Here is a 16,086-nt window from a genome sequence, read left to right on the forward strand (position 1 = left end):
GAAAATTCAAACCCTTAGATTTGATAATGCTAAGGAATACATGTCTCATGATTTCAAATTATTTTGTGAGAGTAATGGGCTTATTCATCAAACACCATGTGCCTATACTCCTCAACAAAATGGTGTTGCTGAAAGGAAGAATCATCATCTTCTTGACATTGCTCAGGGCCTCCTCTACTCCATGAAGGTACCCTATTTCTATTGGCCTCATACTATACTTACAACATGCTTTCTCATTAATAGGTTACCTTCATCAGTCCTTCATCATAAAACTCCTTACTCTGTGTTATTTAATGGTGAAAATCCTTTTTTCTCTTCCTTTGAAAGTGTTTGGATGTACGTGTTTTGTTCATGTTATATCTCCACATAAAAACAAACTTGATCCTCGATCTATGAAGTGCATTTTTTTGGGATACTCTCGCACCCAAAAAGGTTATGTCTGTTACAATCCTACTCTTCGGAGGATGTTTATCTCTAGGGATGTGACTTTCTTTGAGAACACTCCCTTCTACTCCTCCCATGATGCTCCTCCATGATGGACTTGTCCTTCTATTACTCCTTGTCCGCTTGTGCCATTCAATCTTGGAGTGGATCCATCCCCTGATGCACCGGCCATACCTTCACCTGTGGAGTTGTCGGATCCACCCGAGGTAAGTCCATCTCCTCCTATGTATGCGCCTGAATTTGATACTCGGTCTATTGCTTTAAGAAAATAACGTCGCTCTTGTACTACTTTGTATCCTATCTCAAATTTTATGTCTCACCATCGCTTGTCTTCCAAGTGTTTTCAGTTTCTTGCATCCCTTTCTTCTACTTCCGTTCCGTAGTCGTATCAGGAGGCCCTGAGACATCTAGGATGGAAGGTGGCTATGGATGAAGAAATGAACGCCTTATACAAAAACCAAACCTGGTACTTAACATCACTCCCGAAAGGTAAAAGACTGGTTGGTTGTCGATGGGTTTTTTTGGTGAAACATAATCCGGATGGATCAGTTGCTCATCTTAAAGCTCGACTGGTTGCTAAGAGCTATACGCAGTGCTATGGGATAGATTATGAGGAGACCTTCTCTCCTATTGCAAAATTGAATTCTGTACGCATCATCTTATCTATTGCTGCTAACTCCTCATGGCCCGTTTATCAGTTGGATGTTAAAAATGCTTTTTTAAATGGTGATATCAGTGAAGAAATTTATATGGTTCAACCACTTGGTTATGTGGTTGAGGGGGAGTCAGTATGCAGGTTAAAAAAGTCTTTATATGGGCTTAAGCAGTCCCCTCGGGCTTGGTTTGATAAATTTAGTCAAACACTCCTACAGTTTGATTTTCATCGGTGCTCAGTTGATAATTCCATATATTATAAAGATATGATCAAAGGAAAATTATTATTGGCCGTATACATGGATGATATTATCTTAACCAGTGATGATGCTTTGAGCATACAAGAGGTGAAACAGATGATATGTCAAGAATTCAAGACTAAAGACCTTGGTATGCTTAAATATTTTTTAGGTATAGAAGTTCTTCAATCCAAACATGGGATAATATTGTCTCAAAGGAAATATGTCTTGGATGTCCTTGAAGAAACAGGATTGAAGGGTTGTAGACCAGTTGACACACCTATGGATACAAATATAAAATTATGTGCCACAAATGAAGAAGATATTGATATTGGCAAATATCAAAAACTCATGGGAAAATGATTTATCTCACTGGCAGGCTTTAGAGATAATATTATGATATCTAAAAGGAGCTCCAGGAAGAGGATTGCTGTATAAAAAACATGGGCACTTCAACATAGAAGGCTTCTCAGATGCAGATTGGGCTAGATCTCATGATGATAGAAAATCTACATCAGGATATTGTAATCTGGTTGGGGGAAACTTGGTTACATGGAAAAGTAAGAAGCAAAATATGGTTGCAAGATCTAGCGCCGAAGTAGAATACAGAGCTATGGCCCATACCGTTAGTGAATTTTTATGGATTAGGACCCTTCTTACCAAACTAGGTTTTTATAAAAAGGGGTCCATGAATCTACATTGTGATAATCAAATAGCCATTCATATCACTTCAAATCTAGTTTTTCATGAAAGAACTAAACATATTGAGGTGGATTGTCATTTTATACGGAAGAAGTTCCAAGCAAGAATAATCACTCTCAAACATGTGTCATCTCAAGAGCAAGTAGCTGATATTCTCACTAAACCCGTTACATCTAAAATCCTATCGTTTATATGTGGCAAGCTGGGTATTTATGATGTTTTTTCTCCTCTAGCTTGAGTGGGAGTGTTGGAAGATGGGCTCAAGCCCATGAGCTCAAGACAAGAAGCCCACACGTCAGAGTGGCATATGTGTAAAATATGGTACTTTCCATAAAGATGGCATAGAAGTGTAAATATGTGTTCCTTTTATGTCTTTTGTTTTATCAAGTTGTAGCCCTAAGGGCATTTTAAAACTATAAATAAAGGCATTGGCTAAGAGGTAGGGCATTGAAGCACTCTCCTCTCTTTCCAAAAATTCGTTCAGCCCTCATTTTTCTTTTTGACGCAACCCTCTTCTCCCTTAATCCAAACCCTCTCCTTCCACGTTCTTCTTCTTCTCTTATCCTTCTCTCTTCTTCTTCTTCTTCTTTCTTGTTGATCTAAAGTTCCTTTCATGAGAACCTAAATTCTACACTTCCGATATTGAGAAAATATCATTCCGTACTCACCATGGACATTTCGAGTTCGTGGTGATGCCACTCGGGTTATCCAATGCACCTTCCACATTTCAAGCTTTGATGAATGAGGTATTCCATGGCTTTCACCAAAGGTTTGTGTTAGTCTTCTTTTGTGATATTTTGATTTACAACATATCAAGGGACAAGCATTTGGAAGACTTACAACTTGTTTTCCAACTTCTCCGAGCACATCACCTCTACTTGAAATGCTCTAAATATTCATTTGGGGAACCCCAAGTTCTTGGCCACATAATCTCAGTAAAGGGTGTAATAGTGGACCTAGAAAAAATTACAGTAGTCACCAACTGCCCACAACCGCACAACATTTCACCCTTAAGAGGATTTTTGGGGTTAGTGGGATATTATCAGAAGTTCATAAAAAAGTTATGGAACGGTGGCCATTACCTTGACTAGTCTTCTCAAACGTAATGCCTTCAATTGGAGCGATGCGGCTATTGACTCTTTCAATGCACTCAAACAGGCTTGAGCTTCCACCCCAATCCTGCAATTGCAAGACTTTGAGGCCTTATTTTTGGTTGAGTGTGACGCTTCCTGGGGAGGTATTGGGGCGGTTCTACAACAAACTCAGCATCCCATTGCATATTTGGCCCCAAATTAGTGGCACATCACCAGAAGTTAATTGGTTTGGCCAAGGCTGTTCAACATTGGTGGCCATACTTGCGGGGACGCACCTTCCTCATCCGCACTGATCATTACAGCCTCAAAATTTTTACTGGAGCAATGCATCTCTACTTCTCTACAATGGCATTAGAATAGAAAATTAATGGGATTTGACTTTATGATGAAATATAAGTCGGGAAAAGAGAATAAGGTGGTTGACACCTTATCCCGACGTCTGGACGAACAACACCAATTTTATGCGATTAGTCAACCAAAGTATCTCCTTTTAGACTCCATTAAAGAGGACCATTAGACTATTCTAGCACTCCAAGAGTTGTCTCATAAGATTACAGAAAGGACAATGGACTCCAAGTGGGCTATCAGGAACAACATTATAATGTATGACAATCATATCTATTTACAACACTCCTTTTCCTTGATTGTAGCAATTTTATCCACTTATCATGATAGCACTCGTGAGGGTGTTCAAAAGACGTTGCATCGGATTAGGGCCAATTTTTTCTTGCAGATTATGTGACCTCGTGTCATGTATGCCAATGTGACAAGGCCAAACATTTATCACCAGTTGGCATCCTTCAACCACTAATCCTTCCCACACAGGTTTGGGTTGATCTTTCCATGGACTTCATTGATGGCTTCCCCAAAACTTATGGAAAATCCGTCCTATTTGTGGTAGTTGAAAAATTTTCAAAGTACTCTCACTTTTCCATTGGCTGATCCTTATAGGGCTTCCAGAGTAGCTCAAGTGCTTTTAGAAAATATTGTTATTTTGCAAGCATTCCAAAGTCCATCGTGATTGATCATGATGCAGTCTTTACCTGCCACTTTTGGAGAGGGATTTTCCAATTATGTGGTACCAAACTCAACTTTTCATCTTCTTTTCATCTTCAGTCCAATGGCCAGACTGAGGTTGTTAACCGTACGGTAGAAATGTATTTACTGTGCTTTGTGGGTGACCGCCCTAAACGATGGTTCGAATGGCTTCCCTGGGCAGAATATTGCTACAATACATTTTTTCATACAACTTTGCAAGCTACCCTTTTCAAGGTTCTCTATGGCAGGGATCTTCTATGATTATTTTCATATATTGGCTCCACCATAGTTGAATCTCTTGACCAGGCACTGCTGGACCATGATCAAGTACTCCAAGATGCTACCCAACATCTCAAGAAAGCTTAGGCTCGGATGAAGGAATACTATGACAAGGGGCACAAAGATGTTACTTACAACCCAAGTGATTATGTGTGGCTCCACCTCCAACCCTACCATCAACATTCCATTGTTGGCCCCCGCCACAAGCTATCACCGCAATTTTTTGGGCCCTTCTCGGTTATCCAGGGCATCGGCCAAGTGGCTTACCAGCTTCAACTTCCACCACATTCTCAACTTCATAATGCCTTTCATGTGTCACTCCTCAAACCATTCAAGTGTACAACTTCACCTCCACCTCCGTTCTTACCTTCAATGATAGAGGGGCATGTTATCCTCTCTCCAGCCACAATTTTACAAGCCTAACAAATTCATAATAGGTGGGAGGTTCTCATCCAGTGGGCTAACACATATGAAGCATCTGCAACATGGGAAGATCTGGATACATTCCGCCAAGCCTACCTTACCTTTGAGCTTGAGGACAAGTTCTTTCTCCAAGGGGAGTAATGTTATGGACTCAATAGTAGGCCGAGTCATTCAAAAGCGCCACGGCTGAGCCATTTAGTTATTCAGTTAATTGCTTTTCTTTCAATTTGTTTTTACTTCATTTTTATTTCAATTGATGAATTAGTATGCTGAAGGGGCATTATTGTAATTATTTTTCTTGAACTCTTGTTGGCACAAACCCTACTTAGGGGGGAAAGAGGAATGGGAAAAGACAAGTCTGATTTTAGCCTAAATTGGGATTTTGAGTTCTCCTCAATGAGCTCTAGGGTTGGAGTTCTCTTCATCTAACCCAAAGGTCTAGATTCCCTTACGAATCTGATTTTCTTCACTTTTCTTCTTTCTCTTTTCCATTTTCCAAAACCAATAGTGACCTTAGCAGTGCAGAACTCATCCCCAAAACTCTGGATTACCCTTTCCAGTACCATGTTACAAGATCCATGACTTGGGACTATAACAGTTTCTCAAATTACTTAAGTTGAGATCAGTCGGTTAAGAGATTCTTTATCACTAGAGATCTCTTAGGACAATTGGCTAAACCAGCTCCACCCATAGATGAAGTTGATAATTTCTATATTAAATGGCTCAAGAATGACACAATTGTCAGTAGTTGGCTAATTGACAACAAGGAGGAAACTATATGATGTGTTTAATAACATGTTTATTACTAAATAAGAAGAAAACTTGCATGAGTTCTTAGCTAGGTTTAGAGGGCTGATTAATGAGTGGGAAATTTTTTCAAACCTAGTCCATTGATATATAGGTTCAAGAAAAGCAATGGGAGGCCTTAGCAGTTGCTATTTATTTGTCAAATATCAAACCATTTCTTGAAGTGGAAAAATCCCAATTCCTTAGCTCCTCCACATTTTCATCTTTTGATGACTTAAGTGAAATATTACTTCAGATACGAGATCCTTCCTCCACCTCTCAAAATAGTGTATCATCTGCTATGTACTCAAGAAATTGGGGTAAATCTTCTACCACCCGAGGGCACGGTAGAAATTATAGAGGAGGCCAAGCAAGAGGTGGTAGAAGTGGCTCAGGTCCTTCAAGGTTAGACAAATGTGTCTGCACTCACTATGGTGGAGTAACCATCTGGTGGATACCTATTGGAAGCTTCATGGCAAACTGGGCTAGGTCATTGCTAACCAAGCCTCGGTTCAAAATGAGAATAATTCTACCCAATCTAAGTCACAAAGAGGAAAGAAGACTATCACCGATGATGATTATGATATCTTATAAAGGATAAAAACTTTGATGGTATCCCCTCCATCTTTTTTTTGCATCTTCAACTACTACTACTGCCACTGCTTTGGGTATAATTTCTCCCACTTCATCCTCTTTATGTTGGATCATCGACTCAGGGGCCTCCGAGCATCTTATAGGTAATAAGAGTCTATTAAATTTCCTATAGCCATGTCTACCAAATAAGTTTTTTACCATGGTTAATGGATCCATAACCAAAGTTCATGGGAAGGGATCCTCCTCTGTTACACCATCCCTTCCGCTTACTTATGTCCCATTTGTCCCTCAATTTCCCTTAAGAGTTTTTATTTGTTAGCCAGTAAAAAATGTTTTAATTGCTCCATAACCTTCTTACCTTCTTCATGTGTTTTCCAGGATCTTACGACTAATCACATGATTGTGGCGGCCATGAACAAAGGAGCATTTATTACTTAAACTCTCTTCCACTCACTGCGATTGCCACTTCTTGGACAAAGGCAAGGTTGTGACACAACTGGTTTGGTCATCCATCAATAGCATCGTTTCAGCACTTATTTTCATCTTTAAAAACTTTATCAAATTTCAATTGTTAAGTCTATCAATTGAGCAAACACCAGAGGACAACATATTCTCCTCGAAATAAACTTAAAGGTGTTGCTCCCTTTTCATTAATTCATTCAGATGTATGGGGGCCCTTAAATGTCTCGAACATATCTCAAGTTAAATATTTTATCACCTTTGTTGATGAATTCACTAGAGTAACATGGCTATTTTTGTTTAAAGAACGATCTGAATTTTTTTCCATATTTAACTCCTTTCATGTTATGGTGTCTTCACAATTTGGAAAACAAATACAATTGTTTCGATTGAATAATGCCAAAAGTACCTATCTAGCGAATTTCAATCCTTTTTGTCATGATAGTGGTATTATTCATCAAACTTTGTGCCTAAGCCCCTCAAAAAAAAGGTGTAATTGAAAGAAAAAACTGAAAACTTCTTGAGGTAGCCCGTGGCTTACTCTACTCTATGAAGGTGCTATACTATTACTAGCCTCATGCCATTCTTACAATCTACTTCTTTATTAATAGGCTACCTTCTTTAGTTCTTAGCCATAAATCCTTATACTCATTATTTTTTTTCAGATGAAGACCCATTCTCACTTTGTTTGAAGGTCTTTGGTTGCACATGCTTTGTTCATATCACATCCTCTCCAAAGAGTTAGCTTGAGCCTAAGTCTCTAAAGTGTATCTTTTCGGGCTACTCTCGTACCCAAAAAAGGTTATGTCTATTATAATCCTTATCTTTAGAAGTTAATTGTCTCTAATAAGTTCACCTTTTTTTAGGCCACATCTTTTTATATCTCAAAAGATGCACCTCCGGGTATTTCATTAGTACGGGAAACTTTGAAGCCCGTTGTGGCACTTGATGCAGATCTACTTCAGCCCCCTGAAGACTCAGCCAACACCACACTTGTGAAGTTTATAGATCCGTCTGAGGTAAGTCAGTCTTCTCCTACTGTAATTGGCCCACAATTTGATATTTGGCCCATAGCTCTGCGGAAGGAGCCTCAGATTCGCAGCAGGCCCTCCACTGTTAAGTTGTGGAGCTTAATCAATGCCTTACACTGAGTCGATACGTGGACCACTAATCTTTCCCTCTTGTATTGCGGTGGCCCTAATTTTTCTTTTATATTTGATGGCACCACTATTAGGGTTTTATCATCATTTTGGAGAATCATATGTGGTGGCCTGAGAGAGGTTTGATAAAAACACCTATGGTGTGTGCAATTTCTCTTGTAAACAATTTCATCTTGATAGTGAATTACTACAGTGCCGAAAGACCAGACATAGTCTCACCTTGAGGTGAACCTGTGTAAATCTTGCTGTATTTTTTTGCTTGCCTATTTTCAATCTTTGATTATTATTGTTGCTCACGATAGTTTGGAATTAGGGCGTCTAATTTCTAACATCCACTTCTCATCCTACATCAAAATTTTTTTCTCACCATCAATTGTTTTCTTCAAGCTATTAGTTTCTTGCATCTATTTCTTCATCTCTGTTCCATAGTCCTATCAGGAGGCTTTGAGACATCTAGGATGGAAGGTAGCCATGGAAGAAGAAATGCATGCCTTGTATGAAAATCAAACTTGGGTCCTTGTTCCCCTTCCTCTTGGAAAGAAACTAGTGGGCTATAAATGGGTTTTTACTATCAAACACATTCCAGATGGTTATGTTGCTTGTTCTATTGGAAGATGGGCCCAAGACCACATGAACAAGGAAGGCCCACATATCCAAGTTTTTTGGAAGATGGGCCCAAGCCCATAAGATATTGACTCACCATGATCACTTGAGGTGGCATAAGAAGTCTTACACAATAAGAAGTCTTACAGACCCAAAATTATTATGGAAGCAGATCTCATAGAAGAGTTTCAGTTTAAAGGTTTTTTAGTCATGTTAGTCTTCTATTTATATTGAGTTATTTAATTATGCTAGGGCTTATCTTTATCTTTAAGTGTTAGAGTTTGGGTGTAATTGGGACAAAGGTAGTTTAACTGTAATTGGACTCTACTACCTTCCTCTATCATAAATAGAGTTTCATGTACTCTGATTATAATAAGTCAATGAAGTATTTCTCTTTTCCATTAATTCAACATGGTATTGACTCAATCAACCCACAAAGATAATGAGATCCTTTTCTGATCTATTATCTCTAGCTATTTAGGTTCGTATTTATCTTTTTTTTTTCTCTTTTCAATCCCTATACCATTTGTTTGCTTTGAATTTTTACCTTTATACTGAGCTTTTAATATTGCATATTATATATGGACAGAAAGATATTCGAGTCTAATTTCCAAGGAAAAGTTATTTTTTCCAATCAGAGTTATCTACAAATAGAAATCGATATTTGAAGCATCCAAGGTCGGGTTACAAAAGAGGTTCGAGCAGTAGCAGAAAGCTTCAACTTCTGAGCAATTTAATGTTGTTAAGAATGAAACTTTATATGGATAATTATAAATCAAAAGAAATATCTCTAAGTCTATTTTCTTAACTATTAAACCAATTCTTTATCTAAGTTTTTTATACGGAGATATTGATCTTGGAAGATTCAATGGTCATGTTGGAAAAAGGGGAAAGAGTACTTAGTTCAGCCAAATTACAAAGACCCAAATCTATCAGATTATATATATCAATATAAGTATATTTTATGAAGAAAAATTATACTTGGATGAAATTTATTTAAGTCTTAGTTTCATAAGGAGAAATTTTCATGCCAATATGATCTATATTTAAAGATATATTCTCATTGGAAGAATCAAAGGTCATGCTGATATCCTGTTGCATTAAAAAATCCGAGTTTAAGTCGAATGTTTTGCATCAATTTTTGAGTTTCTATAATTTATCAACCATATCCCTGCCATACTACATCTATGTTATTTGGTTCAAGCTGGGATCACTGTCATTACCTCCCAGCTTGAGGGGGAGAAGTAGAAGTACAAGAAAGAGGTATTTTATTCCAAATGCTATGATAAGTATTATGTGATCAAAATATTCAAGAAAGGGAGAGCACAAAAAAACATTGAAGACCAAGCATTCTAACTTGCAATAATAATTGTATTAATTATTGGTGATATCATAATTGGCTCGACTCGATTCTTTTTCTCCAGCTGGATTATTATTTTGAAGTATTGACAACATATATTCGGTGCAACTACTTCATTGGATTATTTAATGGGAAAATTTACAATGATTTTTATTATATTGGTTTGTGTTATATGGGCCCAGCCTATTTCAACTGCAAGTATTGTGTCTCTTTGGATAAGACGTTATTATTGAAGAAGTGATGGCTTCGGCATCCTATCTTCCTCTTTACCCATTACCCATTGGTTATTTGGCAGCCTTTCTCCTACCAGCTGTTATTTGACTCTCACATACCTCTATAGGTCAATCTCCCATGTGTTGCTTTGGTTGGGATTTAAGTCCAACATGGTTGGGTGTTTTAAGACCATTCAGACTTTATATATATATATATATACCCATGGGTCTTTTATTTTTGCCTCGTGAATGACAAACATTACCCACTTATGACGTCTTTTATTGCTATCTTGTGAATGACAGTCATTTATCATGTATCACACCTTTTATAGACGTCTTGTGAATGACAAGCATTTGTCATCCATTTCTACCTATGAGAGTTGGTGCCCGGGTTGGGACACTATGATGGAGGAGCTTATTACTACATATATGTTAGCCCCCTTTATTGGCATTTATTAATCCTACCACTTGAGAGTCGTTATCCTGTGGAGGTAAACGGTGATGTAGGAGTTTTATTACACTTCTGAGCATTGCGTATAGACAATGTCATACGGCTTGGAGTGATTTTAATCTCATTTATCTTATGCCAGCTCAGCTTCATGGAAGAGACCACTAGCATGAGGGGGAGCATTGGAAGATATGGAGGACTGCCATTTTTACAAGACGATCTTATACATAATTTGTAGCAAGCTGGGAGTTCATGATGTTTTCTCACCCCCACCTTGAGGGGAAGTTTTGGAAGATAGGCCAAAGCCCATAAGATATGGACCCACCATGATCACACAAGCTGGTGAGACCCACCGTGATCATGTGAGGTGGCATAAGAAGTCTTACACAATAAGAAGTCTTACAAACCCAGAATTATTATGGAAGTAGGTCTCACAAAAGAGTTTCAATTTAAAGGTTTTTTAGTCATGTTAGTTTTTTTTATATTGTGTTATTTAATTATGCTAGGACTTATCTTTAAGTGTTAGAGTTTTGGTTTAATTGGGATAAATGTAGTTTAATTGTAAATGGACTTTACTTCCTTCATGTACTTTGATTATAATAAGTCAATAAAGTATTTCTCTTTCCATAAATTCAACACGCCTCAAAGACCAACTCATTTCCAAGACATACGCTCAATGTTATGGAGTGGTTTATGGGAAAAAAATTTCTCTAGTTCCTAAATTAAGCTCGATACACATCTTATAATCTCTGGCTACTAATTCCACTTGGGCAATATTTCAAATGTCAAAAAAAAAAACAAATTTGAATGGGGACATAAAAGAAGAGATGTATATGCACCACCCACTTGGTTTTGTGGTTGAGGTAGAGTTGGTATACAAATTGAGAAAGTCTTTCAGTGGCCTTAAATAGTCTCCTCAGGCTTGGTTTGCAAAATTTTAGCCAAGCAATGTTATAGTATGGATTCAACCCGTGCACAATAGATCATTTTGCCTTTATAAAAAATACCTCAAATGGAAAAGTATTACTAGTAGTTTATGTGGATGATATCGTCTTAACTGGTAGTGATGAGGACAACATCAAAGATGTCAAAGAAAGTATTTACCAAGAATTTTAAACGAAGGATCTTGGACTTCTAAAATATTTTCTAGGAATTGAGGTGTACCAATCAAAGCATGGGATCATATTATCTCAGAGAAAGTATATCATGGACCTACTAGAGGACACATGGATGGGGAGTCGACCTATTGACACTCCAATGGATGCTAATGCAAAACCATGTGCAAGCTCTAGAGAAGATGTTGATATAGGTAAATATCAGAGGCTTGTGGGAAAGTTTATTTACCTCATAGTGACCAAACCAGTTATATCATATGCAGTAAGTGTGGTGAGTCAATATACAGATAAACCACAACTTACCCATTGTCAAGCCTTGGAGAGGATACAAAGATATTTCAAAGGAGCTCCAAGAAAAAAGGCTTCTCTATAAGAATCATGGCCATTTCAACATAGAAGGTTTCTCATCTGTAGATTAAGCTGGATCACCTAATGACAAGAAATCCACTTCAGGATATTGTACCTTAGTTGGAGGTAACCTGGTTACATAGAGAAGCAAAAAGTAAAATATTGGTGCAAGCTCTAGTGCAGAAGCAGAGTAAATAAGTAAAGCCCAAATAGAGCTTCTATGGATCAGATTTCTTCTAACTAAATCCTGATTCTATAAAGGAGCTTCTATGGAATTACATTACGACAACTAGGTAGTCATTCATATCACTTCAAATCCTGTCTTCCAGGAGAGGATAAACCACATTGAGGTAGACTGCCACTTTATTCGGGAAACATTTCAGGCTGGAATCTTATATCTCAGACATGTTCCATCACAAGGGCAGGTGGCAAACATTCTTACGAAATCAGTCACACTCAAGATCTCAACCACTATATGTGGCAAATTGGATATCAATGATGTTTTCTCTCCACTAGCTTGAGGGGGAGTGTTGGAAGACACCTCAAAGTGCCTACGGTAAATACCTTCCCCACATCAAGGAGGTGGCACAATGTGTAATTTAATGATTAAGGGGCACAAGGTTGTAATTAATGAAGATCATATATGCAACTTATATCTTTTCCTTTTGAGAAATTGTATCCCAAAGGTCATTGTAGTCATTGTAATCTTCCTTCATAAATTATAAATAGAGGATCAAGGCAAGGGTTAGATCATTAAGTCTCCCCTCTTCTCTCTCAAATTCGTCCACAAACTTTTCTCTCAAAGTCTCTCTCTTTCCCCCCTCCCCCTTTGTTCTCTTTTCATTCTTCCTCTCACTTTCTTCTCCTTTTCTGCCTTATCTCCTCTCTCTTACCCTCTTCGTCGAGGACCTTATCATGGGATCCTAAATCCAACAAAAAGAAACCAAACACTTTGAGGAAGAAGAGCAAGAATCTAGTGAAGATCATTCGACTGATCCACAATCATTTAAACAACCCATTCCAAAAAAATTGCAAATTAAGAATGAAGCTTCAATCTAAGAAAGATAGGTCTTCAAAATATGTAAATAACCTATCTATATTAGAAGCACGTTATTGCAAGAATTTTATGTTTATCTTGAGAGATATATTTGAGATTCTATTGTGATTTTAAAAAGGACAAGGTGTCCCTTTCTATGTTTTATGACTCTATTTTTGAACATCAAGAACTCGTCTTTATGAATTGACTTAAGCCTTGTTAAGGCAAGACCATACTCACCTCATCTGTATTAAGAGGGTCCAGTTTGGTTGAATAGGAAAGAACCATTAGGCCTTAGACGCTGTTGTGAACCATAAATCATTGTGAAAGCAAGCGGTACTGAAAATCCCTTGGTGGGTTTAGGCCTAGTGTGCCTATTGAGCTGTTGTTGCAAAATTCCATTGTGGGTCTAGGCAAGATTGCCTAGCAATTTGCTGGAATATTCCTTTGTGGGTCTAGGTTGGATAATGTAATTGTTATTGTATTCCTTTATGAGGCTGAAGTTTTGTATGCCAGCTACTGTATTTAATTGATAAGTGTAAATCCTTGTGTGGACAACAATATAATTGTCTTAGAGACTATTTATTGTACGTACAATTAGACAACCCAAAACATAGTGAATTAACTTAAGGTGAAAACAACTTGTAAGTGGATTGGAAACTCTAGAATATGTTAAGATGTGAACCAATATAGATCATCATATGATCATCATGTGATCATCATGTGATTGTATGAATTTTTGTGGTTGAACTCTGATTTTAATTTTTACATTGCACAATTAAATTCTAGAAACTTTTAAAATACTTAAGGGATAAGCTAAAAATCTATTCACTCTCACTCTACATTTGTTTTTTAATGGAACAAACAAATACATGCCAAATACAAAGAAATTATTTTTTATTTATTCAATTAAAATTTTATGATTAAATTGAAAATTGACCTAAGTTTTTAGAGACTTAGGTCCATACTCCTTTCTTCCTATTCATATAAAAACTCCAACCTATTATATGAGCCTATATTTTTTATTACTAATTAGGCTCATCGCCCTTGACAAGGTGGGTTCTTGGTTAGCATCCTTAACCCCCTTACACCCAATTTATGCTATTGGGATTTTTTTATCACAACTATAAACAAATAATAAACAAATGCAATCAGGATTTTTTTATGACAACCATAAATAAATAATAAAAAAATCTAAAAGATAGTTACATTGAATATTGTGGTTATTGGAAGACAAAAAATTTAACATGTTTGTGGCTAAAATATTTAGCTTATCTAGGGGAGGCAGAAGGGTTGTTCACATGAAGGTTAGTGTTTCATTTCATAAAATGGGCATGCTTGAGAGGAAAACATGAGAGGGGAAGAAGAGACATGAGAGGTAAAGGCACATTAAGGGAAAATAAACTAGGAGAGGAGATTAACATGCTTGTCTCCCTTCCTCTTCAGCACTCTTATTAATAAAGAAAAAAACATTTCCTAGTTACAAACTAACTGTACTGCCCAAGATATCCAATGACACTCAAACTATAACTTGCTAAATTAAACATGAAAGAAAAAAAAACTAGAAAACGTCTTCTTTTACTTGAGTTTTTTCTTTTGACCTTGCTTCTCTTGTGAGACTTGCCTTGCATGAGATTCTTCTTAGACTCCCTTGTGAGAAATGTTGTGCATGAAAATCGTCTTAGACTCTTTGATGTAGCTTCTTGAACAGTCCCCCTCAAGTTGGAGTTGGTAACTTCACCTTAAAAATAGAAATTATTAGCAACTAGGAAAATTTATTTGGTCTTTAATATTCAATTCTTCCTTCTTTAATACTTGGGTTTTGTCTCATATCCTTCCCCTTAATTGGATACTTTTGACACAACTCTTTGAATTCTTTATTACTGGTCACATAAAAATTTATTCATCGCAGGCTTCTAATCTTATTGTGGGTTGAATTCTCAACCTTGTTATGACCTCATTTAACTATTTCCCTTTTCAAGCCCTGCCGCCCTACCTAATTGTCTTGCATTGTCGTACCTACCTCAAAAACTTTTCACAAAAAAATGTGAAAACTCAATAAAAGCCCCATTTAAGAGAAATCAAGTGTTATCAATTTGGAGAAAATGCAATACTTGAAGAAAACAAGCAACATTCATGGGTGAAATCAATATAGTTGGGTATTAGTGGAAACAAAAAAAAAAGTAAACTTTTGGTTAGGTAGGAATGGAAAATGTCGAATGATTTGAATCAAACAAATAAGAAAGCAAATCTAATTTTGACCGACAAAGAAAACCAAAAATTTCAAAACAAAAACCTTAAATTGAGAACCCAAAGCAAACCTCGTGTTGATTATTTACAAAGAAGAGAATCAGATGGAGATATCTTCTAAAAAAAAATATTTATTTTTTAAAGAGGTCATCAAAATCAAGCCATCAATGTTTTCTCTCTTGGCAATCAATTGAGGGTTTTTTGCATCTGAATTTTTTTATCATTTAAAAAATAGGTTATAATTATTCTTTATTCTACTTATCCTTCACATTTCTTTAAAATTCGAAAAGGTAACTAGGGGTAAAGGAACACATTCTAACCTCAAACTAAACCAGATGACCTCATCCTTGTCTTGTGATGATAAATGGCCATTGTACTATGACATTATATCTTGTTAACCCACCTTGTTGCCAGCCCGAGCTTATCATCATTTGTCTTAACATTTTCTAGGAGATGTAATCTACTATAAGGGTAAGTACTAGGTAAAGACATCTGAAGAACTTCTGTTGTTGGTTTAGGATTTTAACTTAAGGTTGAGTTTGTGTCTGAAAATCTAAGCCAGGTTCTAAGCTAACTCAGTTCTGAATGGATTTTAGATGTATGTACCCCATAATGAGTAGTCCTATTCACATGCAATTGTTTTTTATACATCTTTACGATTTTTTACTATAAATATTTATGGGGGCATTAATTAAGGTTAAGAAATTTAAAGTATATAAATAAAAACCCTAGGAATTCTTTTTCTTCCTTCTACATTTCTTTCAAGCAGACATATTACACGGTGCATTGCTACGGAAGCACAAAAATATTGCTTGAGCCAGATTTGAAATTTCGCACTTCTA

At 36.8% G+C, this 16,086-nt stretch overlaps 1 protein-coding gene across 1 annotated transcript; it reads left to right on the plus strand.

Moving 5' to 3' along the window:
• Nucleotides 1-4,543: 4,543 nt before the first annotated feature.
• On the plus strand, nucleotides 4,544-5,014 carry LOC137963185 (uncharacterized). Its single transcript, XM_068810356.1, has 2 exons — nucleotides 4,544-4,833; nucleotides 4,888-5,014. The coding sequence occupies exons 1-2, from the start codon at nucleotides 4,544-4,546 to the stop codon at nucleotides 5,012-5,014; spliced, it is 417 nt and encodes a 138-aa protein (XP_068666457.1).
• Nucleotides 5,015-16,086: the final 11,072 nt, after the last annotated feature.

Source organism: Aristolochia californica, unplaced genomic scaffold, assembly GCF_029961685.1.
Source record: "Aristolochia californica isolate CCGP_79_NKW_82.1479 unplaced genomic scaffold, dmAriCali1.0.hap1 SCAF_4, whole genome shotgun sequence".
NCBI lineage: Eukaryota > Viridiplantae > Streptophyta > Magnoliopsida > Piperales > Aristolochiaceae > Aristolochia > Aristolochia californica.